The sequence below is a fragment of the Haemorhous mexicanus genome, chromosome Z (genome assembly GCF_027477595.1).
Source record: "Haemorhous mexicanus isolate bHaeMex1 chromosome Z, bHaeMex1.pri, whole genome shotgun sequence".
Taxonomy (NCBI): Eukaryota; Metazoa; Chordata; class Aves; order Passeriformes; family Fringillidae; genus Haemorhous; species Haemorhous mexicanus.
The window spans coordinates 55,254,139-55,281,228 of record NC_082381.1 but is presented as its reverse complement, the minus strand read 5'-3'; the positions used below and the strand labels follow the sequence as shown (position 1 = coordinate 55,281,228).

The window sequence follows — 27,090 nt, the reverse complement described above, 5'->3', positions numbered from 1 at the left end:
AAATTATCTAATGAAGTTCATGGGGAGTTCGGGAGCAAACTTTCAAAAATGCATGAGTATACCATGACATTTTGCTCCCCCCACCCCCACCCCAGAAATGCAAACATACTGGTTCCACATAAAAAATAAAAGGGCATAAAAGCCTTGAATAGATCTAACTCTTGTAAATAAAACCAGCTGAAAATCATCAGGTGTTAGATTTTGTTTTAAATACATGCAGCCATTCTTCTGGATCACAACATAATTTATATAAGTAGATAGATAAAGCAACTTCAAAGCTATGATATCCTTATCAATAAGATCTCAATTATCATTAAAATAAAATATCCTGTCTTTAATATTTTATTATTTTGACTGTAATCCACATTGGCATCTCAAAATTGTCATGACTTTACCGGATATGAGACTAAGTCTTTTTATGCCACAACCCCCCCCAGACAATTACAGTATTGGCACCCAATTACAACCCTTACTTTCTGCAGGATAGCAGGTAAACAGGGTTTCCAGTGCTGAAGTGCAGGAAAAATGGCCCCCAGTTTGAACCTGCATTTATGCAAATACTTGAGTTAATTCACGAGTAGTCACAATGAAGCAGATGTAGCCAGCACTTACAAATTAGGCACAATACTGCTGCCTGTATTAGTAGCTTAATAATGATTAATGTTAATGTGGTCAAAATGTGACATTGCCTAAAACTAAACAAAAACCCAACAGACTTCACCTCAAGAATACAAAATTTCATGGCTCTCACTTTTGCAACCTGAACATTTAATTGTTTCTGCACAGTTTGTCTCCACTGCTTTATTTCTAAATTCTTAACACTTCTGTAAGCCAGTGATTTCCCAACACACACTGGTAACAAAGCTGTCTCACTTTTAACATTTGAACTTGCTTCCCAGAGCATCTCTGCTTTTCTATCATGCTGCTTCCTCATCCAGCAATAGCAATTTCACCATATACAGAACAGCCTAACATGCACCCAAGCTTTTGTGAGTGAACACAAAGCATTTTTCACTTCATAGTAACACCTAATAAAAATAGGCAAAGTATGGCAACTGAATGATGCCATGCTACAGTAGATGCTGATGGTCACAGAGCATACTTGTTCCTACTGCCATTTCTCTAAAGAGGTCTGCTTATCTCTGGCCACTATTTCTCTCTGAGCATATACCTGGAAGGAAACACCTAACACTGTACAATATTTACCTGTTTGTGACTACTGAATTACCTCCTTGACACAGGAGTACCATGTCCAACAATAGCACATCAGTGGTTGGCATGATCTTAAGAACAGTGTTATTTCCAGACTAGAAGCAGAAAGACTTCATTTAATTACCACACAGAAAGTAAGGAATGTAATAATATGACCACTGCAAACCCACAGGGCCCAGTCTGCAGTGAGGCACATGATCAGTATTAACCCTGTTCTGCACCATTAATCATCTTGAGAGTCACAGCCACATTTATTTCACAAATAAAATAAAATCTATCTTCTCCTTTTTCTTTTTGGCCTTTTGTAACTACATGAAAACAGCACATGGAGCTCTATCTCACTACTGTTCCTTCTGGCTTTAAATATTACCTGAAAAAGTGCTAACTTTAGCTCCAAGCCCTGGCAGAAAGTAGGCTTTTTCAGCTAACAAGGGCCTGGAAGTTTCACGAGACCATAGGGTTTTTCAAAATGTTCTTCCACTTTTGCAATCATCAAATTACTACATCATGTGCCAGACTGAAAGTAGCATTTTATGGATTCCTTCAAAAAGGTACTCAGAGTCTAAGACTGCTTTAGGACATGTAAGCATTTAATTAAGTAAAAAGGCATAGTCTGTGTGATCTCTACTGTATTTTCATTGTTCCGTAAAGGCTTTCCTGAGAAGGAGACAGGATTTTTTCCTAAAGGCAAAAGACCGACTAAATGTACTGTGCTCTTAATAACTGAAACTCCTTACGCTTGAGCTGTCACATTTTGCTAGCACATGCTTCTGCTCAGATTGTATTTCCATAGGCTTTGACATGCCAAAAGGCTGCTACCATTACTAATGCAGTGACATAATGCAGGAAGGGAAAAAACAATACGTACCACAAGCAAAATAATCACACCAGAAGAAATTGATTTGTCAGAATTCAGTCCATTCACATGGACTCCCTAAAAAACCCACAAAGCCACTGTCAAGCATGGCAGACTTGAGGAGATACATGGAGGATATTTAATATCTGAATAAGTATGTATCATCTGCCTTATCTCTTCTGTGCCTTCCTGCTGCAGCAACTTCACCAAGAGCCATGTAACATTTTTTCCTTCCTACTCAATCAAGCAAAATCAGCAGTAATCAAGCAAGAAATATCTGAGCATCCCTTCTGAAATGGCTCCACAGCTCAAAAGGGGCAGCTCCAATCATGGCAAATGCCTCATTCAGATCCAAATTTCTGTATTTCTCCATCTCATACAACAGCCTGCAGCTCACACAAGACTACCACCATATTTCAGCCTGGCAGCAAAATCAAGTCAAGTCCTTTTTTTATCACATTGCTGCACTGTCCCACATAGGAAGCAAACAGGTGGAGTTTTCATTAACTAAAACACCCTGTAATTGAATTTAAAAACAAAATATTTAGAATTTTGAAGTGGACTGTGTTAATATGCCTATGCTTCAATAAAAACATAAATCTGCATGATTTCACTCAATACTTTATTTTGCATGTTTCATACCAAAGCCAGTAAAATAGTTTTTCAGCCTTTATGTTTGATTTCCAAATGAACTCAAAAAAAAATCTGATACTCTTTTGAGCACCTAGTTAACCAGTAACACTGAAGTCCAATGTACTTTAATTCACACATGTATGTGAAAAGTGATACTTACAAAGCAACATGAAGAGAAATGCAGACACTTGTTTTACTTGCCAACAACTCAAAGTCAACAGAAAAACAAAATTAAAATAAATACCGCAGTGTACCACACTACAGTGTATACCAAACACACCACAGAGGAATGACCATACATGGTCTTGGTCTAACTCACACACAGAAAGACTAATAAACAAGGGCAGAGGGTATATCACTATGCAAGGGTGTGGTTCCCTGTATTTCCCACTGAATTTTACAGAGACATTTGAAGCTCAAAAAAAAAGACTGACTACAGGACACCAAAGGACAGTGTCCAGCTTTCTGAAATACACCAGAGACAACAGCGTGCTAACCTGTTTGGATCCTGAAAGGTGAAGTTCAAGGGATAGCTCCAAGGGAAGATGAACCACTGGCAAACACTTAACATCCTGAAAAAGAATGCACCTCTCTCAGGGGATGCTGTAACTCTACGTCCTCTACTTCATGGAGGCAAAGGCCATGTTTTAAGTCTGAATGCCCATAATTAGGTAGAGTATGATGCCTGTACTGTGAAGGGTTAAGCACACTCTACTTTTTTGTCTGAAATTCAAGCCCATTGATTGATATGATACACTCCACCTCAATTCACTGAACTCGGGTTGCATCCAAAGAAATCAGGGGAGCAGGAGCATTGCCATCCTATGCACTATCCCAGTGAAACAACAGCTCTGTTTAATCATGCTTGTAAGATTCCTCTACCACAGGGACTTTTCAGAATGTCATCAGTATTTTAAAATCCCGAACCCAGAATTCACAACTGAGAACTGATAAAGTACTATATCTAATTCTGAGAACCATCCTATGTGTGATAAGCAACAGCAAGAAACTTATTTTTGCAGTAAGTTCTACATTCTACATTGCACCTTGTATTACAAATTTATCATGCTTTATATGTGAAGTTATGCATATGAGTATATGCATATGCAATACCAGTAAAGAGAACAGTCACCATTTTGGAACATGTGTGTTTGAGAACAAGACAACCTCTAACTCCCTTCAGTGAAGAAATTTCAAAATTCTTAGCAAAGTTATTAATAATTTCATTCTATACAATGTATAAATATTACATTAATGCAGTATTATTATGTTTGCATAAATGTCATTAACAAAACTTGAAGTACAAAAAATGCACCTGACTCAGAGTTAGTATTTTTGCAGTATTCTAACAATTTTCTTTTAGTTACTGATTTGTAATGTAATTTGTTATACCTAACCTAAATTTGCTGAATTGGGTATAGGGGTTTTGCTTTCTTGAAGACACTTAAGAATAGATCAGTTTACTACCAAATATACTTCCATTGTTCATCAGGGCTATGATACCTACCACTGTAACTGTACCAGAGTAAGAAATAACAATTGACTTAATTTTACAGCATATTATTATGCCAGGATATGACACTAAAGAAGCATCTTCCCAGCTTCAGGTAACTATGTTTGTCAGTATCATGAAGCCTTGATAGATCTGAAATTACTGAAATTTTACAGAAAAAGCACTGTCCTATTTTCACTTCCATTACTCTCTATGTAACATTGCAAGTTTTTACTTTTTTCTTTTCCTTAATATGAATATGTTTATTGGATATGCCCTTTATAGATATAGCTGTGAAACTTCCTGAAACACTTAGAAGCTTACCCAATACATACAAAAAAAGTCCAAGCTTATTCTTCCAACATACAAAATTATCCTTATTACACTGCTTGGTCACCTTTTATTAGGTTCCCTGGTTAAAAGTGGTAAAATGCAGAAGGAATATCTTGTAAAATTCTGCAGACATTCACTAACCAGGCTGCCCAGCTGTTTGTACCACAGCACTTGAAAATTGTGTGACTCAAGTACCTTAGGGGATTATTCTGTGTTTCATTGATAGTTTTTACTTAGGTGAGTATATTACTGACTTTCTAAACAGTATCCCATCACTGACCAGAGCCATACTCAGCCTGATTTACTAAGAACCACAGTCCAAAAGGGGCAGACATCCTTTTAACCCATTCAGACAGGACCACACTGTCCCCCCACCCATGGAAGACCTATGTGTTCCATGATCCACTATGTCAACATTAAAACAGACAGGAGTCCAAACCAGCAGGATTTACTTCTCTTGGAGAGCACTTCAGCAGTTTGCTCTCTTAGTAACAGTGGCTTACAGAGTTAGAAGACACTGAATCTGCATTTTAGCTTTAGTACAGAATTAAGGAACTCCTTAGGTCCTACAGGTCAGCTGCAGATGGATGATGGACTTGTGGAAGTGAACTTGCATCAGCCTATTAAAAATACAGAGGTGTTCCCATTATACCATTGGTAGTGGGCAAGAGATGGCATGACAGCAAAGAGAAAAATACCTATCAGCAACTAAAAAGGATTAGTTTTAACTACCACCCATTTATCTTTCACATATCATTTATTTTCAAGTTGCCAAAAAGCACACACCTCTGCAGAACCATTTGCAGAATTCCACTTACATTTAATTTGCTTGTCTGAATTCTTCTGTCTTTGAAAAAAAAAAAGAATTGCTACAGCCAGTAAAAGCATATGTGCTCCCCTATGGCATTCAAAAATCTATTTCAATTAGCCTGCCCTACTGAGGGTATATAGTAGGTCTTAAGGCTAGTGAGAAATTAAAATAGAATATTCAGCTTTTTGAAAAAAAATAAAAAAATGTTTCACACTAAGGGTGACAAGTATGTATGTTTCCAAGTTTGAAGACCAACTGTTTAAGTTTCAAGCCATAATGAGAATGCCACTCCAACCACAGATTATCCCTGCGTCATGCTGTAAAGCAGGGCTTGTTCTATTGTATACCTTCTAAATTTAACAGCCTTTGCATGCCCTAAGGGACCAGTCATTAAAAGGTCACTTCAGAAGTAAATTACCTTCTCCCTCACAGGAAGTTTCTACAAAGTAAAAACCTAATGCTGACACCTCCACACAGCAAGGCATTTATTGTCTGTTCCAGAGAGGGCAAACAGGGTTATGAATCTGATGGCAATAATGGAGACACAAATCAGAAAACGGAAAAACAAGAGAACTGAACAGGAAAGGCTGGGAAGAATTCCTCTACCATGCACACTACACCTCTAGCCGTAAGCACAAATAATGGCACCGAACAACGTTTCTCCTACCATACCTTTCCTTCACTACGTGTCTCTATGAAAGATGTTTCTGAAAACCAAAGTTGGCTAGGAGAATTATTAAAATCCTAATTTTAATCATAAAATTAAAGAGCAAATCATACTTGAAAAAGATAAGAAGGCACAGTAGATAAATACTTTCAGGAGAGCGAATTCCCATTAAAATGTCTTTCTTCTGGGTAAGCCTACTACTTGGTAATAGATTCCCCTCATGAGAGTGAGATTCTAAGAATTCCTCCTCCAAAAAACTGGCGTCATTGACAGAACTGCCTTTTTTAGCAAAAAAATAAGTAACTCTCTGATATAACTGCAACCCTTTCCTGGATTTATTGAACTCTCTAATACCTGAAAACAAAGACTTAGAGTGTGAAATACAAGCTTTTTAATCCATTTCCTTTTCTCTCAAAAGAAACATGAATTTCTGAAAAACATCAAAAGAGTAATATTGTTTATAACCCACATGCTTATTTTCATAATGTTGACAATTAGTAACTGAATAGACTTGAATAGGCAATGCAATTCAACTAGAACAAGCATAAGCTTGAACATGGCCATCAGCATCCTTCAGTTTGGACAATCTGCCAATAGACAGCAAAAAGAAAGGGAAGAACACAAATTTGGTGCACAGTCCCACAGACTACGAATAGTCAATACAGAACTGAATAAAGTATTAAGTAAAACCAAACAAGTACTTACGTCAGATTTGGAGGACACGTTTTCCTCCACATCAGAATCACTGGGATCTACAATTTCATCAAAGGGTGGCAGAGTAGGCGTCTTCCTTTCCAGTGCATCAGTTTCAATTTTGACTCTCCCCACCTTGATTTGAGATTTGTCTTTTGTCTGTTTTTTGTCAGCTGAACAAGTAAGAATCAGTGGTGGGGCAGTAGGAAAACTTTTAAATAATGAATCCGAGCTGGGTTTTTTTCTTTTTCTTGCAGAAGATTCATCACTGTCCAGCATAGGGGGCCTTTTGGTGAGAGACTTCTTTTCTTGCTGCTGCCCACACGTTATGGTAAGGATAGGAGTGTTTTCAGATTTTGGTTCCTTGGACATGGGTTTGGGTTCCTTGAAGGCTATCTTAGGAACCATTTTTTCATCTCTTAGTGGTTTGTTTTCTTTGGGTTTCTTAGAGGATTCTTTGGAAGATTTGTTATGTTCCCTGGAAGGTTCTTTGAAGGCACTTTTTTGTTCTTTCGAGTCTTTAGAATTTTTTTCTTTGTGCTCCTTTGTTAACTTCTGGATCTTTGAAAAACTGTTACTACTGCTGCTGCTATTTATGTTCAGAATCCTAGCTGGGTCCTGCAAAGAGGAGAGGCAAAATTTTACTTTAAAAAAAAAAAAAAAGAAAGAACCCTTAAATCCTCAAAACGCAAACACAATATGGGCATGGCGCTCATATTAAGAACTCGGAACAGCAGGTGAGTAACCAGGAGTAGAAATAACCAAATAAGAACAAATAGAAAGCCCAACATTTGGTCAAAACATCTGTTACAAACTGGTGGAACATAAGCAGTTATCACTGCTGGTCAAAAAGTTACAACAAAAGCTAGTTTTTATCCTAGACATTATACCTGTCTTATAAAAAAACATTTTAAGGTTAACATAAAAGCAGTTTAGGAAATTTTATCATCACCATTAACTATGAGAAAATTAAAATCACAAAGAAAAATTAAGATATGAACCATATGATGTCAACAGAATTACAGGATCAGAGGAAAACACAATGACATTTCAGGCAAAGTTTCACTTCTCTGCTGTGATCTTCCAGCTTTTGCCAGATCTTTTTCCTCATAAACAATAGCAATCCTGGATCCAGCCTGGCTATGGAAGAATTGATTGGACAGACAACAGTCATTGCCTTTTTATAGAAAACCTCCTAAAGCTGAAAAAGTTTCCTTCTTTGAATACACTGGCATCTCTGATGAGTCTTTAATTTTTTTTTTTTTTTTTTTTTTTTTATTGAACTGTTTTAAGTGAAAATTGTTTCTCAGAAGGTGGTGACTCAGACATCCTGCAGGAGAGGCAAAACCAGAAACAGCAGACCAGTATCATTCCTCACTCAGTTGAATCTGAACAGTTGAAGTGGCAAGGCAAGAGGTCACCTGCAGCTAGAACTGGCAATAAAGGAACCATCCAGAATGAGTCATACAGGATCCTTTCTTCTAAGAACTAACACCTGGGAATATTTAAAAGACAAGGACACTGCCCACTTTCATGGAGACTGCCAGTGATGGGCTCTCAGTATCTCAAAACTACCCAGTAGATTAATTGCACTGTTCTAAACACTAAACACGTGTCATACATATACAAGACAGGGCCCATTTCTATACTTCAAAGTACAAAAATCTGCAAAGTGATGTTGCAATTCACAGGAACCCATAGTCAAGCAGTTTACACTGCTCACTTTTTCTTCCAGGCTGGTTATAAGCATTTCTATCTGCATGTTGCAACACTTTAATATGTATTATATACCCATTGATTTCCTCTACCTATAAGAGATGTGTATGTAAATGTGGTGTATCTGGCTGTCTAAAACTGCCACAGATTTACAGATCTGCAGAGAGGAAATCATATTTAGCTTATCTTCCATATTTACTTAACCACCTTTTTACCCACAACATAGACAGAACTGCAGAAGTGCAGTGGAAAGTTAAGGACCAAAGCAGGACATGGCCAGCCTCCACAGGGACTGACTAATTTAAAAAAATGCACATAGTACAACTGCTCTGGAAAAAAACTATCCAAGAACACAAAGCAGAATTTACATGTAAATGCAAGTCATGTCAATTAGAAGAGAAAGGAAGACAGAGACTACATCTACATCTAGGCTTTCTTATAACATGTCCAATTAGGATGTATTAAGTCAGAGTTTAATACTCTAGGAGCTGAAAGGTCTACACAAAACAAGTGCAGAAACTGCAGTATCATCCTTCTCCTCTGTAACAACAGGTAGAAACAACTAGCTAAAAATAATTACTTAGAAAGGTTCTTCCTTTCTCACTATCTTATTTAGTGAAACAGTCACAGTGCTGCATAAATTATTCAATTGCATGTTTTTATAAGATGCTTCTTGCACCTTGTACTGCAAATATATTTTTGTGTCAGATTTGATAAACTAACTATATACTTATATGACATATATCAACATTAATATTGGCCGGAAGCATCAACAATGAAGAACACTATAATTACATCTGAATGTCTAAACATAAGGCACTTCCTCCATTCCCAGGCCAGTAGTTAAAAAAAAAAAATAAAAGAAGCACTTAGCACCCCTTGACATGTTTCACTTGAGTCATAAGACCTTTCCTGGTGTTCTTCTTTAAAATTAAAAAAAAAAAACCAAAAAAACCCCAGAACATTTTTACTATTTCCTTTGATGCAAGACCAGCACCAAAAGTTAACTTACAAACTAATTATTATATGCTTCTAGTGTCACATCATGTTCTATCATTCCAGAGAGTTGTTGCCCTGCGGAGGAATAAAATATGTGTCATTACTAAACTAGACAGAGAAATTATCTCTCTTACTGGTCTCCTTATAGCACATTATTTCATATATAGCACAAAATATTTTACATTTCAGAAGGAGAGTCTCATTTTAGAGGTTTTCCAACAGATGAGACCTGTGGAAATGTTTCTGGGGCACAGTAGTATTAATACCAAAAGAAAGTTGAGAGCTGTCTTCTTTTCAATTTTAAAACCAGACTTTTTTCATCTTCCTACAATATGGAAGCTGATACTTTCATAGAAATCATAGTACAAATACGTTACATACTTATGAGACTTATTTATACACCCCTCTCACATGCTCTCTTAGAATTACCCTTTCTTAAAGGCAGCCAACCCTTTCTTTTATATATACATTCATTTTCTATCTTATTTCCTTAATTTCTGCAATGACCCAAAAAGAAGCCAACAATGACATAGAGGAGACAGCTATAGGAACATTAAATCTCTATGACAGAAAAAAGTCAAATTATATCTACCAGTAAGTTAAATCAAACCTGATGATGAACATGGGATGCTGATGGGGATGAAAAGTTGCTGAATATTAATATCATGTACCAACATGTACCATGTGTCAGCACAGATATTAATAAAAATTAGAATGTACTTTCAAACCATTTTCTTATTTATTAGAATCTGACAGTGTGTTTAAATGTTTCTTTCCACCTTAGAAAGTGTTACAAGAAGTAAGAATAGATTTAGTAAAATAAACATTCTTTTCTCAACACACTTTTCCTATGAAAAACCAGGATTGTGGGGTTTTGGCAGGTAATATATCTGCACACCATAGCTTACATTAGTGTATTCATCAAATATTGAAGCAAGTTAAGTCAATGTTAGCCTTTGATATGTTGCATAACAGTGGGCAAAAGAATAATACAGGTACACAGGCATGTCAAAATACTTGCAGATGTCATTTTCAGCCAAGTAACACCATGTACATACAGTACCTAAAGATATATAGTACTGCTTTATCAAAGGGGCTAACATATCCTTCAAAATATGTATTTTAGAAAGCACCAAAAAAACCCTATAATTTTATCAGCAAATAAAAACTGTGCTACTCTGACTGTTATACTCAACTCCAGCTCATATTTTGGCCAACACAGCTCATGTTAAGGCCCAAGATGCATTCTGGGAGCATACAGAAGGTATTGTAGGCAGCACAGGTAACCAGAAAAGCTAATGGGCCATTATGCTGCCATGATCACCTGGAAATTCCTATCTCCTGCAGCCATCATCCTTGCCAGTTTCATCACCATCTTCTAACTTACAGGAACCACATAAACCACACCTCCAATCTGGAAGGCAGAAAACATCACCTTATCAAAAAAAGCCAAACTTTTAAAGTTGATTCCCTGCCAGCTGAACTGCTCAGGATTTCATGCCTCCCACTGTGAAACAGGGTATGCCACACTGTGACAAAGGAGGAAGGATCAGCACCCTGACACTCAGCTAGGTAACTTTATTATTTTATGGATCCCAAGTGCATGGATTAAGAGTTACAGGTTATAAACTAAGAAACTTTGTGATTTGGGAGGTAAATTCACTTTATAGACTTATCTGGGCAATGGGAACCAACTGTTTGTTGTGTTTTTGTGTTTCTTAATGAGCTCATGAAATTAAGTTTAAATCACAGAGTACAAATTAAGTTTAAATCACAGAGTATTTACTGTCCTGTAAATTTAAGAGACACAAATGGACTGTGATAGCTGCTCAATAAGTAGCATACTTTCAGATTTAAAACACTTCTGTAACTACAGGGCAAAAACTGATGCTGAACTGTATATGTTACAGACCTGAGTTCTGACTTCACACCACAAAATGGAATTCCCAATTTGTTGTTTTAATGTGAGATTGAATAAGCAGTAACTTCTGGAAACCATTGCAAACCTCAACTGCTGACTGATGTTAATAACCTAACTAAGAAATAGAACACTTGGGAGGGGTGGGGGAAGCAGAGGGGCAGGGCTAGTTCATTATATTTTACGAAGTCAATAAATTGAGCACATTGGCATAGCCTACTGTACTCTGAGTTTAGACTACAAATTTAGTACTAGTGATCATAAAAATGTGCACTATTTTCATTTCTAATTTTAAAATGTTATGCCTATTGAAATAATGTTTTCATAATAAGCCAATGGACTAGAAATAGACTCAAATACGCCTGTTGCTCTCAAGAAGAAAAAGAGGAGAAAGATATATAAAAGTAATTCCTTCATCAACCAAATTCAGATTTCTGTTGAATACAAACTTCTTTATTACTGAATAGAAATACTAGTTGATTTGGGGGCGGGGGGCAAAAAAAAAAAAAAGAAAAGCACAACATTTTGAGAGCCTCCAAAATCATGCTGGGGTAGAAGATGAATTTACCTGCTTCCCACAAAAACCCAGCCCACCAAACTGTTATGATCAATGATATCAGAAGTATCAGAAGCAGATGGAGAATTACAAAACTCACTGGTTTAACAGTGAAGGCTAACTGGGGGAGTATAAAACAATTTATGTTTTTTCTGATCAGGAACAAAAGCTTTTGTTTTCTTTACTTAAAAAATAAACCTCATTTCTCTACAGCTGATACTACAGGTCTTTGCAAAGGACATAATCATCCACACAAAAAACCTAACCAAGCTGCTGCTCTATTCTGTGCATGTAATATTTATATAATATAAACAGGCATAGCAAAAGCACTGATTTAGACCAACACAAATATCTGTAGCCAGCCTGCAGCTATTCTTACAATTTGAAGAAATGCATGAAGTAAAAGTTTTCATACATTTCTGCCTATCATCTGTACTTCCAAGATTAAAGCTTTGTTTTGGAATCAAATACTGAGGCTCGTTAATACTATCTCCATTAAATTAAATTTTAAAAAATCACTTCAGAGATACAAACATCTCTATTCAATGCATATTTCAGAAGAGAATGTGACAGAAAGCAAACTGACAGTTGTCTCTTACTTCATACTGTATTGTATTTTACTTAAGTGAATGCTACACTAAAAGTAACATTTTGTTGGACTGATTTTATTGTTGTTACTTAAATTCTTATCTAACCACACAGTTTATATGGTACTTTGCAGTGGCAAACAGATAAGCATAGGGTTCTGTTTTTTCCACACTCAAAGTTTAAAATTGACCTTAAAGTTAACTGTGGTATTCACAGACAAAACAAACCAAAACTAGGCCAAGCACATCAAAGGCCAATTGCTGTAGCAGAAAAATTCCAAAATCACCCAGTGCAGACATTTGGAGTACACTTTTGCATCTGGGACAAACAACTTATGCCTAAGAAAGAATTATCAAGACTTTCCTGCAGCTCTTAGTGTAGAGGCATATTTAAATGAAATCTGGACACTGAAGTTGTTCCATCACTGGGGTTACTCCAAATGACAAAACCAAAAATCTATTTGTACATTGGCTGGAACTTTCCTACATTCCAACCAGAACAAAAACACTAAAGACGAAAATTCAAGGCTTTTCAGCTCCAAGAACTTGTAACAAAAACCCCACACTTTACTGTTACACTAAAACCAATGGTGTTTCCATTTCTCAATAACAGCTTATAATTCTCAGCAAGGCAGATATTTATGAGATAAAAGGACAACTGCTCATAAGTGTGTGTTCCAAGTTGGACAGGGTGAAGCAATGACTGCTGGGTGAGAGGAAAAATCCAATATCCACATGGACTGATAAAAAACAGTGTATTAATAAAACACCTCTTCCCACTATTAAAAATTCTAGGGAGGGAATCCTGAAATTTAATGCATATCTAACCTCCTCAAGTTAGATTCACATAGCTGCATGGTATGGGCTGAACTCTCTGCAGATGTTTGAGTTGCTTCAGCAAAAAATTAAAGACTTCAAGCAATAGTTTATAGGGATGAGTGCAGCAAATACACACTTCACCCTCCTTCACTCCATCACATTCCACACTTGCCGATTTTCCACATCAGATGGAAGTTCACTGTCTAAACACAGCTTGAAAAATTATTTCCCAGGTTTACAGTTGCTTACAAAAAAGTGAGATTTAAGACTTACCATAGTGTATGGTCACTAGGCATAGAATTAGTACAGGACTCAGTATCATGTCAGCACCTCCTTAAAGGCCTTCTAGAGGTTTTTGGGTTGTTTATTAACCCAAGCCTCAGAACACCTACTTTGGCATGGAAAGCAAGGCATGAGCAAATCAACATTACAGCCAAGTCTTTAGAAGTGGTTGGATAATGAACTCTAGAGACCTACCTACGAGCATCTCAAGAACCCCTCTTAGAGATGGTCAAGTGTCAGAGTAACTCATATTTGGTATCCAGTCAGATGGAGATACATCCCAGCATAACCAGCAGCACCTTGCTTCAGCACCAGGTGTACCCAGCTACTTGCCTTTGAGGCATTAAGCACTCATTTCAGCATGCCAAAAAAATAAGCACCCTCAGTTTAATCCTCAGATTATACCTCAGCATCTCATTAGAAAAATAACCACACTTCCATATATTTTTTAAATGTAGCAACACCACCTGCATTAGAGATGGTGAGGCACTGATGTACAATGCACACCAGACAGAGACATGTCAAGGAACATTTTTTGCCTGCTCTTGCTTATCATGTATCCCTACCAGCTTTTCTTGGGCATACCCTTAATTCATTACCTGACAACTCTGCCAAGGTACATGATTCGGCACAGAGAGAGAACATGAAAGTTATCAATAAAAATGTGTATTGCTCCTTTAAGTACATGCACTGTAAGATTAAGTGACATACTTCAAATCTACAAGATAATACAAAAGAAAATTAAAAGCCAAACAATTTAACAAAATGAAGAAAAGGCCTGCATTGCATTTCTTACATGAATAAACAACAACATAGTCCTTTATTTTCCCATACCATTAGTTCATTTTGTCAAGAAATTATCTGCTATTTCAGAAAGGTTCATTTGTGTTACTCAAGAGGCTCCTTGGACTCCTTTTCACTACATTTTAAGTTGGGGATTCAAAATTTGATGTCCTAGAGACCACTGACGCACTGCTTTCTTTGAAACATGTAGGAAAGAATCAACCTCTCAAATTTAAACAAAACTAAAAATCCTAAAGAACACAGCTTCAAGTCTACACAATTATCCTGAAAAATGCTTAATAAATTAAATTATTATTAGTGTATTATCTCACATTCTTTACATTTCCATAGATCACACTTCCATCACTGTAATCCTCTAACACTACAACTCCTTCTGGAACAGGGGGAAAACAACTGTACAAAAGTTATCAAACAAAAGAACCATCACCAAGCACCGGTTCTCACAGGTGTCAAGGCCTCCTATCATTGGCCTAGCAATTAAAACATTGCAAAAAATACACAGAAGTTTTTTTAAAATTAATTTAATTATCAGGAAAAGCAGTTTTGGCTCAACTATTTTTGGGCGAAATAAATCTCACCTTTGGCCCATGAGATGATTTCTTCTTCACTTCAGAAAACGACAAAGAGTTACTGGGAAGGCTGGGGAGATGAAGGCTGTGCCCTGAAGAAAGCGATGTGCCATCTGACATTACCATCATCTGTTGTAAGAGGGAAAGCATGTCAGTAAAACATTACCAGCAAGAGCAGAGTCTCACCTGCCTAGCAAATCACACTGGTAGGAGAATAAAAGTCCAACAAACAATATCCATGTTTCGTCTCAAGAGGGGGTAGTTTAATGAAATCACAGTGATAACAAATAATTCGTTTTCCCCAAAAAGAGTCTGTTTTTCCCCCATGATATTAACTGGTAAGCAATCTTCCTGCCTGCATCCTGACCCATGAGCCTTCCCAACCTATCCTTTCTCCCTTTTCCTGAGAGGCAGAGGAGGCAGAATGAGTGACCAAGCAGCTTAGCCAAGGTTATCCCATCACAAAGATACACTGTAAAAACAGATAGAGGTTTTAAAGTAAAAGCAGTCTTTAATTTCAGCTTCCAACTTCAAGCTTCTGTGTTATCTAGAGTATAGTAAACTGTGTGGTTGGTAAGCAAGCAGTTTGCTGTTAAGGGGGTCTAGCTCCCTTTCTTGATTTTAAAGACTTAAGTAAAAACAGATTATTTCCAGAAAGCACAAGTAAATCAGCTATTACTGAGCAGTCACCTGACATGTAAAGATTATTCCATCCACCTCTGGGAAACCCAGTTAAGATCCTGTCTTCTGCTACAGTGCTGCTCTGTCTGGATTTTATGATTCCTACCACAGCCATTCATTTATCTATCATTTCAAGGCTCCAAATGCTAGAGACAGCTTACCTGTCTGACAAGCCCTGTAAAGCTGGAAGGAAGATGCAGAGCTCTACACCTGCAAGGAAACATGTCTCTCTTCCCAAAGGTTCCTATGCACAAAGCCACTCTGGTTTTGTGGATAATCTACGTGATTATCCTTGCCTCTCCAGATGACCAAAACATCCTCTTACTGAAGGGACCAGAATGAGCTGACCCATCACATGCCTCATACACATTACAATAAAAATACTGGGAAATCAAGGACATAGATATGTATATTCCAATGTTACCTGTCCAAGTCAGGATGATATTTTATTGCCTACAGGTTTCTGAACACAGGCTTTCAATTTAAAAAAAAAAAAAAATTGAAGTTATTGAAACACCACTCAAGATGAATCTTGCTGCAGACCACTTTGCTCCAAAGATACACAATAGCTTGGGGAATACTAAGAGACATGTCAAGGTAATTTTTTTTTTTTTATCAGCCTGTTTTCAACACTGTAGCTAGATGCCAACGGCAGAGGAAGAAGGCAATTAAGCTGCTCTAAACCAGAGTCTGCCAAAAGCCAAAGCTCTGAAAAATCATCTGTCCAAAAGCAACGACATTCTTGTTGCAATCATGGCACTTTTGATTGTAATTAGCTACTGTGAATCACAATAAGTGATCCTTTAGCAGGAGAAATGCCTTTTTATCTCAATTTGCCAAGGTCTTTGGTTACATTAAACTCAGCTGAATACAAGAGAATACACAAGCTAACAAAGAACAATCAGCCAATAGGAAAAACTACAGCCACATGTGCGCACCATAAACGTGGGCAACGGGTAGAGAAAATGCATATATTTAGCATTACTTTCTCTCACAGAGAATATCAAATGGGTGTTAAATAGTATTGTTCTTTAAGTCAAACTCTGCAGTATTTTTTAAATTTAACAGAATGTATGATTTGCATAAAATCAAAGTAATTCAGAAAAAGCAAAGTTACTTATTAATTACAGAGTGTAGGCAGATATTTTATTGCCCAAAATAGTTTTATTCATACATTCATATGAGAAAAAGATGCATATCCATGTAGAAGAAAAACTTAGTCAGGAGAATGACGGGTTGCCCTACCCTGAAATTAAAACCAAAGAAACAAAAACTCCACCAGAAATTCTTTCTCCTTGTGTTGGAATCTGCCATTTTCTCCCTGAAGCATAGAAGTCTGATCCACTGAAACAAACTCACTGAGGTTTAACCACTGCATAAATTTTCTTTTTTAAATTCAGAAACATTTCAGTTTAGAAATATTCATATATTCATTACTGTACACAGGCATTCTTAGAAAGCTGATTTTTTTTTTTTCCAAAGTATATGGACTTCTAAGATATCTCCATTTCTGGCAAGTATTTGGACCATTTACAGTCTCCATAATACAGACTGCTCAAAACAGGATGACAATCTACAGAAAGATTTAGAGGGATGGGATGAACAGTATTAATACCATGTGAGGTCTGATTCGGCAAATCTAGTTACACACAGGGGAAAATAAATCCTGTAGTGATTTTAGAAAATAAAATCTGGACATACCAAACCATGTACCCTAAAAATTTCAGTGTAGTGAATCCTGCAGATGTTATTTCATCATAAAGCCTATAAAAAATAGCAACTGTAAAGTCAAAATTTTAATGTGATGAACAATGCATGCAGTTAAAACAGACTACAGACTGTACCATCTTTAAAGCTGACAAAAAGATGACAGGAGACCAAAAAGTCTCATGTAACATTAACTCTTTGGCCCCTATGAGAAAAAATGCACACTTCTCTTCCAAACAGATTTCTGACAGAAGTATATGCTCCTCCTTAAGTCTGTTATAACACTAAAAAAATAAAAAAGAAATTACTTTGACCTCTCAAAGAAAGACATTATTATTAGCACTAAATAACATCCAATATGTTTGTTTTCTTTGTCAAGATCATCTATATAGAAAGCCCCTATATTACCAACACCTTTTTGAATTAATATGCATTTCCATTTTGGCTAAACTGAGGGAAGTGACAACTATACATCCAGTTTAATTTTACTGGAAGACTCCAGCTGACAGAATTACAGCAATTTCTGCAGTGGGTAGCTGCCCTTTGTCCAGGCATTAGTCAAACACAGAAACACAGGCTAGCACATGTACTTCCACCAGCTTACAGAACAGAAGGCCGAGGGATGACTCCACTGCAGCCCACAACTTCCTCGAGGGGATGCTGCTGATCCCTCTCACATAATCTAACTGCTCTGCTGGTACTGTTACCACGCCTCTAGTTCACCAAAAACTCACTTCACTATCCTTCAGCTGTTGAGCTTGCATTTAAAACCTTTGTCTACCAGTTGCTTTAATTAAATGAAAAACAACTTTGCCAGAGCAAAGGAAAGACTGCTTTTTTCCCCAAAATCAGTGCATAGAGGAGATCCACTGATATTCATACTATAGGGTAGGAATAATCAACCTGAAATGATGAGTACCCATAATATCTGAGCCTTTGGCATCTTAGAAGCATAGAATGGATTGGGTTGGAAGGGACATTAAAAATCATCTTGTTCCAATCTCCCTGATGTGGGCAAGGACACATTTCACTACGTCAGGTTGCTCAAACTGCCATCCAGACTCCAAGGAATGGGGCATCCACAACTTCTCTGGGCAACTTGTTCCAGTGCCTCCCCATCCCCACAGTAAAAAAATTCTTCCTAATATCTGTCTTTCAGTTAGAAGCCATTCTCCCTTATCCTAACAATACCGGCCCTTGTACAAAGTTTCTCTCAGGGTATTTCTAAGGACATTCCGATCTGCTACTCAAGACAACTGAATGATATGGAAAGAAAAACTGCCATGCATTTAATTAAAAAGTAATTCCATGCACTTCTGAAAAAAGGAATAGATCAGGGAACAACTGTTCACTACCAATTATCATAATATAATCAGGAGCCCTCCTCCACTATTCCTCTTCCAGCAACTCGGGGAAAATTATGAAACTGCAATACCTAGTGAATTATAATAGTTTGTACTAAACCTACTAACAATTGATTCTGAAGTTTCCTTACAAAAAAGAAAAAATTGACATTTTGGAGTCAACATTTATCTACCAATACATGCTTGACAACTTGGAGTACCTGTGTACCCAACAAGAAAAACTCACTTTCAAAACAAAACGTTGCTTTTCATGTCCTTATAACATGAGGAATGTGAAACAATCTTAAAATGTTCCATGGAAAATTGATCTTTTATTGCCCATTACTACAAATGCACACAAGTGCAAGGTGCTGCACCTGGGCCAGGGCAACCTCTAGTACCAGTCTAAGCTGCAGGACAAACAGATGGAGATGGAGAGCAGCCCTGGGGAGAAGGACTTGGGATGCTGGTGCATGAGAGGCTGGACATGACCCAGCCATGGGCACTCCCAGCCCAGAAAGCCAAAGGCGTCCTGGGCGGCATCCAGAGCAGCATGGGCAGCAGGGCCAGGGAGGGGATTCTGCCCCTCTGCTCTGCTCTGCTGAGACCCCACCTGCAGGGCTGCATCAGCTCTGGGGTCACAGCACACGTAAAACTTGTAACTGATGGAGCAAGTCCAGAGGAGGGACACCAACATGGTTAAAGAAATGGAGCACCCTTCCTGTGAGGACAGGCTGAAAGATTTGAGGCTGTTCAGCTTGGAGAAGAGAAGCTCTGGGAAGAGTTAGCAGCCTTTTAGTACCTAAAGGAGGGCTACATGAGAACTGGAGGACGACTTTTTAGCAAGGCCTGTTGCAACAGGACAAGGGATAGTAGTTAGAAACTTAAATAAGGTAAATTTGAATGAGCTATAAAAAGGAAATTTTTTATGATGAGGGTAGTGAACCACTGGAACACACTGCACTGAGATGTAGTGGACACCCCATCCCTGGGAACACTGAAGGTCAGGTGGATGGGGCTCTGAGCAGCACGATGTAGTTGGAGAAGTCCCTGTCCACTAGATAACCTGTGAAGGTTCCTTCCAACTGAAGCTATTCTATGATTGTGCCAACCCTGACACATAAGAGTCACAGATCTACCACCACCCATATGTATTTACTCAGTCAGGAACTGTGTGAGCTGGCACAGGTTCAGACCAACACAATTTCCTTATTAATCCACGTTAGAGCTCCGGAAGGTGAATGAGCCACTATCAAAAATCTGTTGTCTGTCTCCTAGTTTTCATTTTCCTGAAAGAAAGGAGGCCCTCAAAAAAGCTGCAATTATCAGATACACACCAAGCTACCTGTTGCAGTTTCATTTACTGAGCTGCTCATCAAAGAACACGTTCGTACAGCATATTCAGAACAGGTGGTGAGCTTTACTACAGTGTGCTGCAGAAAAATTCCAACAGCACTTTCAGTAAAAGCTACAAGATACCTTCTAGAATTCTGGGAAAAATGAATCATTACTACAAGATTTCTGCATCACTCATCATGAATTATACTCATCATGCGTTAGTAGCAGACAGCTGGACGACCTCTTTGGCTCTGGGGTGCCACACCCTGTATCATTTTACAGTGATGAACAGGTTCCTACACATCACTTCTTTCAACATTAAAGAGTACATCTGAAATATTGGGGGAAAGTAGTAATAATTTTAAATGACCACTGCAACACTAATAAGTCATGACAATGAAAAAACAGTACAGACCCCACCATGAGCTATGCAACATAGCATATTCAGACCTATATTTCAAAATTCCAGAGGATAACACACTGCTAAGAAAAAAACCTGGCAGTAATACAAGTCCCATTAAGGGTGAAGTTCCAAAATATAAATCATTAGCTAAAAAATAGAGCTATCCTTAACAACTATTATTTATATTTCAACAAATATTAAAAAAAAATTAAAATTTTACTTTGCCTGAAAGTAAAGTAATATGTAGTTCAAGAAAATTCAATTACTTAAATAGAAAAAGCACAAGACTAAAGATAATCAGTTCCCTAGAGCAGCATTATACCTAAGGCTGGTTCTGGGTAGAAGCCAACTATTCCAACTGATACAGAGGAATTTGCCAGGAAATAGGGAGGATGGAGAAAAGAGGGAAATCCCCAGAATTTCATCTTCATTACATAGATTATGAACATAGGTTTTAAAGCTGGCACTATGCAGACATCTAAACTGACTGAAAAGACATTTCTCACTCGTTAAGCCATAAAACCACAAAGATATGAAAAAACCTCAAACAACAGAATGCAGTGGGTTTTAGCAAAACCTACATTTTTACCTTGATAATTTTCTCTAAAAATTGCATCCCTCTCAGAGTGTCTTTGTCTCTCTCACTCATTAACAGATTAACTGTCTTTAATAAAACAGCTCTCTTGTTAGAGAAGCAGTCCTCCTACATTTCCTAACAAATTTTATAGAAAGCAACAATAAAGGACTTATCTGTTGCAAAATAGAATCATTTCTACTCCAAAAGTGACCTACTTCTTGCATATTCTAAGCATGAAACCTCAACCATTAACAGCCCTTTGCATTTGTCATAAAGCAGTGAATTTTACTATGTTTGCCAACACTGTTAACTGCTCTCTAAGGGGCAGAGAATAGTCTTTTCCTTTCAGGAAAGAAAAGTCAGCTATTAAATTTTGTCTAGATACTCCTGGATTAAACAACTAATTTTCAGTCTCCTGTCAAAAAGGCGTAAATGTTTAACTTCCAATTAAACTTGTAAAACAATACAAATATTTTTATTTATGCATTTGCAGCTATGAGAGGGCAGTATCAAACTGCTACCTTAATGTAGACTGAAAATATGTTCACTACTTTTTCCTGCAAGAATTGAAATTAAGTTATTTGTAACATCATATTCAAACAAGAGATGCCTGAGCAAATCTTTTTTTCCAGTGGACAAATTTAATTCTAAAATGTTAGGCAGCTATCATTCAGCATTTTCAAAATCAATTTATTCTTACTAGCTCACTAAACAGACTCGGTGTAATATTCAATTTTTTCTTGCAATTCAAAAACATGCAAGCCAAAAAAGCAATATAACCAATGCTACTGACAATATAAAATACATAAATGGAATCAGACTATTTGTGTTTTCTGTGGGATTCAGCATTCAAAATCTACTTCAAATTTGAAGGTTTTTCTCAATCACTATAATTTCCCAGTGTCGGTTTTCTTCTGAAATCCATATGCAGCAATCCCTGTGCCAACTCTTTTTCCTCAGGGTCTTGCATATTTTGAGGCTGAAACCGATCACAAAAGGTGACAGGAAAATCTAGAAAGGAATGACCTCATAAGGGTCAACACTTACTGGTGTTTACATGATCAAAACTTTAATCCTACTGTACCTGCTCAGGCATAATTTCATGCTGTGCCTAGAGGATGAACTGTGTAGGAGACTGCATGCATACAGTTCTTTCACTTCCAGTAGCTTGATAACTTGCTTGGTAAGACACAGATCAACTAAAAGTAGTCACTGTATCCAGGGTATCCTTGGGGACTCAAGCAACAGGTTGCTAATTCATATGGGTATACATGTATACCTGGTAGCTACAGATGATGAGGTACTACACTGAGTAAATAGTACAGAAAATTCTCAGTGGAATCTTTTGCACAGCAAGCCTTCGTAAAAGGAATGTCATTCAGAACATATATATATACACAGAAGTATAGAACCTAAACAGTGTATGGTTTTGTTGAATTTGTCCAGTGTAATTTTGAAAATTTTTATTTCTTTTTTTTATTTACAAGAATAAGCCAACTGAAAATAGGTGAATGGTGGAGACGGATTTGAGCCTAATGAAATCTTTTCAAGGGGCTATGGGAACTTCAGTGTAAAAAATGTATTTTTGAAGGTGGTATTTTGCCAGCTGGATATTGCCTAAGATAGAACCAAAGGTTTCTATTTACGTTCTTGATTATATAATCTCTGAAGCCAAATCAAATCTTTCTTCTAAGACCTGAAAATATAACTGCCTCTTGGAAAAAAAAAAATCAGCAAATTGGTGAACTCTGTCTGCACATTTACACTTCAATTCTGGTGGTATCAAATAAAATGCTAAGATACAAATATTCCACAGAGCTAATCTACATGATTGGTACTACCCTAAATGTCCTGTTTGCCTAACTTAAATGCCACAGTGGGAAAACTGTACTACAGCTGAGTTCTGACTTTTTAATCACTTGTGGTATCCCAGTGTTACTCTTACTCTGTCAGTGAGCTACAGGATAGCCAGTCAGACCTTAGTGGACACGAAGGATGGAGAAGGGGTAACAAAACTTTCTTAGCCTGAAAGAAGAAAGAAGAACAGTGGCTGTAGCAAATAACCTTGACTAGTTCATGTTTGGAAGGCCACAAGGTATATGTGCAACAGAAAGGGAGAGTTAGGGGCATCGAGGAGATAATTCAAGGAATCTGCAGCAAAAGACAAACAGAGAGGTAATACTACACTGAATATGGCAGCACGCAGGCACCAGGTGAGCCTGCACTACTCCTTCCAGAAGGACATACTATTTGTAACATGCATATACTTATGCAAATAAGAAATAATCATGTTTTGTAGTTCACAGTCAGTCAGTCCATGTAAAAACAGAGGAAAAGTAATCAGATCTGGGTTTCAAGGTGCATAGAAATCAAGCAATTTAGACCATTATTTAAAAGCATGTAAGCAAAAGTCCACAAAGTTAAAGGATTTTACTCAATGCTACCACTCAGTGTTTTACTTTAATATGGTACCTCATTCATTTTGAAGGGCATAAGCTTAATTTTGCCAGACTCCTTGCCTATCAAAATTCAGCAACCTGTTACTGTTATTTTTTTCTTGAACGTAGCCATAAGCTAGAAGTATTAATTGTCTGGACTTACTTGTGAGTACAAAACCCATCTCATACTTTATTACCCTGTAAATGTTTTTCTCAGCCTAAAGCATGGAAGTAGCAAATGGGCTAATACCCTCTGTAGAACAGGCAACAGACTGAACTCACACACTTAGAAAGGAAAGTCAGCTTTTCAGGGTTTCTACAGGATTCAAAAAAGCCTGTTTCCAGTATTTCATAAAGTGTAATGGGCTTTTCAACACCAGGAAATGTAAATCCTTCAGAGAAACTTTTAGGGACAAGGCAGACAGAATGCTATTACATAATTTCTGCCAAGCTGATCAGATAAACTCCCAGGTCAAAAAGTCCACAGAGGGATGCAGAAACTGATCACTTCAATAGAAGGTATTAATTTCTTGCGAAGAAATTGGGGAAATGGAGAAAAAGAAAAAGCCATGCAGTCTGAAGCACCCAGAAGACAAAAAGCAATGAAGCTATGCTTTTTAAGAATGATCATACTGGTCATTCCCATTCTTTCAGGGAAAGAATTTGATCAAAACATGCCACATTTTGTTGTTCACAAACAACATTCACGACACTCTTGCTTTTGTTAACTCAAGAAACCTAAAATTAAAAGGCTCAGAAAACTAGCAATAAAAAGGATTTATTTATTTTAATCTTTTAAACCATTACTACTCAACTCCAAATTCTCTGCTGGCATTACTTAAATTTATTACACTTGTGGTTAAAACTTATCAATCTTATCCAGTCTGTTGTTAACAAATATTAAAGCAATGGCTCATGAAGTTTTCCAGAATACAAATCTCAATGTTTTATTTGCAAACACACTAAAAAGCCTCTCGCAACTTATAAATGCAAGCAGAAAACACTGCACATAGCTTCTAAGTCAATGTAACTACAGTTGTCAGTTGTAACTATCCTGTTCTTCAGGAGGCCACAGGGTCTTTCAGACTATACATGCTACTTGCTTTTGCTTTGTTTTCAAAGATTCTCTTCAGCAGACTGAAGATTCTCACACTAGCTCCTTCTTAGGTCCAGCTCAGAACCTACTATTGTGTAAAGGTACCAAAAAAGGTTACCCGCTTTTGTTATAGCTGGTTCAAAATAAAGACAGGTGCTGGCATTAACACTTAAAATTTCACAGCATGAAGGCTTTCTCAACATCTCTATCAGTAACTTGGTAAAGGAGGCAAAATACACTCATGCAGTCTGCAAGTAACAGTCAACTGGGAAGTGAAGCATCTGACCCTTCACAGCAAGCAGGGCTTGCAGAAGGGACCCAGGCAGTCTGGAAGAGCAGGCTAACAGCAGCCACATGAAATAAAATGAGGACAAATGCCAAATACCAAGTACTGCCCCAGCAAGGCAGGGCCCTGCAGGCAGGAGGCCTGGGCGGGCTGTGAGCTGAGCCAGGGCCCAGGCAGCAACAATGGCTATCAGCGTCCCAGTTCTTGTGAGGCAGTGACAGTCCTGGGAGCCAGGGCAGGGTCAGAACTACATCCTGCGCTTGGTTTTTGTCAGACCCTATCTACATACTGCCTACAGTTTGGATCTCTTAACACGAACACCGCCGACAAAACGGTGGGAGGTGAGAGGAGGTAACCGAGACCGTGGGGCTGGAGACTGCAGTGAGAAGCAGGTACAGGCCTAGGGCTGGCTCAGGTGGAAGGAAGGATGGCTTCAGGGGCATCCAAGGAGAGCTTGAGCTCCTCCATTCCCTCCCATCAGCACAGCAGTGATCAGAGGGATCAGAGGGAACAGAGGAGACAGGCTCTTCAGTGGTGTGTGGAAGGAGGCAAGAGGCAGCAGCCCAGCCTGACACACGAGAGGCTCGGGCCCATGAAGATGGCCCAGCAGTGGAGCAGAGCCCAGGGAGGGTTTCACACTCCAGCAAGGAGGGGTCAAGTCGTGAGTAGACCTCACGGCTAAGCCTCTGATTGTCCCTGACAGAATGAATTACATTGTCATTGTGTGAAACACAGCAGAACAGTTTCACAGACAAAGCATAAACCTAAAGGTTTGGCCTTTTGGGCCCTCTCATCCCTCCAAATGGGCAAACTTCCTCTTGGCTTTTTCACATCACTTAATTTTGGCAACACATAAAGAAGTCAGACCATTTTTCTGATTCAGGCTGTGCAAAATATTACATAGATTTAAGTAGGTTTGTTTATAGTTAGAGTTTTGACTTGTTCTACCTTATAACTACTGAATTTATTTTGCTTAATATAGAACTACAGAACCTCTTCCACTGAAAGACATTTTATTTTCTTATTACTTCCATCACACTGTGATGTATTTAAAGAATGCCCATGCTCATTTGTTCACCCATTCCACTTAAAGACACGTACCAAGCTTGTGTATGAAGTTAATCACAAAACCACTTCACTTAATTTCACTGTTAGGTCAATCTTTCTCATTATACTAATCATGCACCAGCAACAAGCAGCAACATCTTGATTGTCATGGCTTTTGACATGGGTGCAGGACTCACCCCTCCTGCCTTTAGCAGCTTTCTTCTGAATTCCTCCGTCGGGTTGTTGAATGTGAGCTTTTCACAGCGGAGGTGATTAACAGGTGGGTGGCCTTCAAGGTGCAGGAATAAGTCATAGTCAAATCGAACTTTCTTAGGTTCTTCCTGAGGGTTGAAAATAACCAGATAGAAACATCTAGCACCAAAACTAACTAAGTTGAAAACAAATGCTACATAAAGACTGTCAATTAAAATTAAATTATTTTAAACCATTCTCTGTGTTCTCAGACATACACAGAATTTACCAAATGTCAGCTGAGCTACAGTAAATCAGAGAAGCTCCTATCAGCCCATGATAACTCAAGGTAAAATGCATGATTTTCATGAAATCCTGACAAGGCTTGCTTGACACTTAAGTCATGTTTGGCCCAGGCTACAGATAGGTACATAGGCAAGTATCATGGTTCAGCTGACACAAGGTAACTCAGTCAAAAACACAATTACATTTCTGAGCCCTAGAGAGTACTGAACACAGTGTAGTAAGTTTTGAACACAAATTTCTCCACTGCAGCCAAACAACTGATTTATTCACAAGTTACAGAAAGGGGGAATTATGAATCTGCTGCAGCCAACTACATTTGATCTCCTACTTACAGGTTCTGCTCATTTCTTAAAGAAACGTCATTGTCTTGAAAAAGTGGGGTCAGATAGATTTCAAGTGTTTCACCAGAACTTTCAAGCAATTAAAATTCTCTGCCACTGCAGTGAAAAACTGAAATTGAATGTTCCCTGTACCAATACAGAAAGAGAAAAAACAAAAAATGGCAAATTTATCTCAGGAGAAATTACCAATGCTCTAGTGCCCTGGGAAAGCCTCAGCTGAAAAAGGACAGTGGTTGCATCAAAGAAACTTCAGTATCTTCTACCTGGTATTACAAACTAATTCCATTTTGTGTTACATATTTGCACAGTCCTTTCTAGAAGCTGTATGTGCAGTAAGTGCTTTTTTATGATGCTATTAAGCAGCCCTTCCTCCAAAGGTCCTGATGTG

At 37.9% G+C, this 27,090-nt stretch overlaps 1 protein-coding gene across 4 annotated transcripts in view; it reads right to left on the bottom strand.

Annotated features, from left to right (window-relative positions):
• The window catches only part of MLLT3 (MLLT3 super elongation complex subunit), a 119,591-nt gene that overhangs the window by 29,757 nt on the left and 62,744 nt on the right, over positions 1 to 27,090 (bottom strand). For 2 of the 4 annotated variants that reach the window (XM_059873618.1, XM_059873621.1), the window contains 3 exons: positions 26,061 to 26,204; positions 14,957 to 15,076; positions 6,710 to 7,315 (listed from right to left, as the gene is read on the bottom strand). In XM_059873618.1, coding sequence (XP_059729601.1) covers positions 6,710 to 7,315; positions 14,957 to 15,076; positions 26,061 to 26,204 — 870 coding nt within the window. The remainder of the gene's footprint in view (positions 1 to 6,709; positions 7,316 to 14,956; positions 15,077 to 26,060; positions 26,205 to 27,090) is intronic. The other 2 variants (XM_059873619.1, XM_059873620.1) reach the window with 1 other exon arrangement.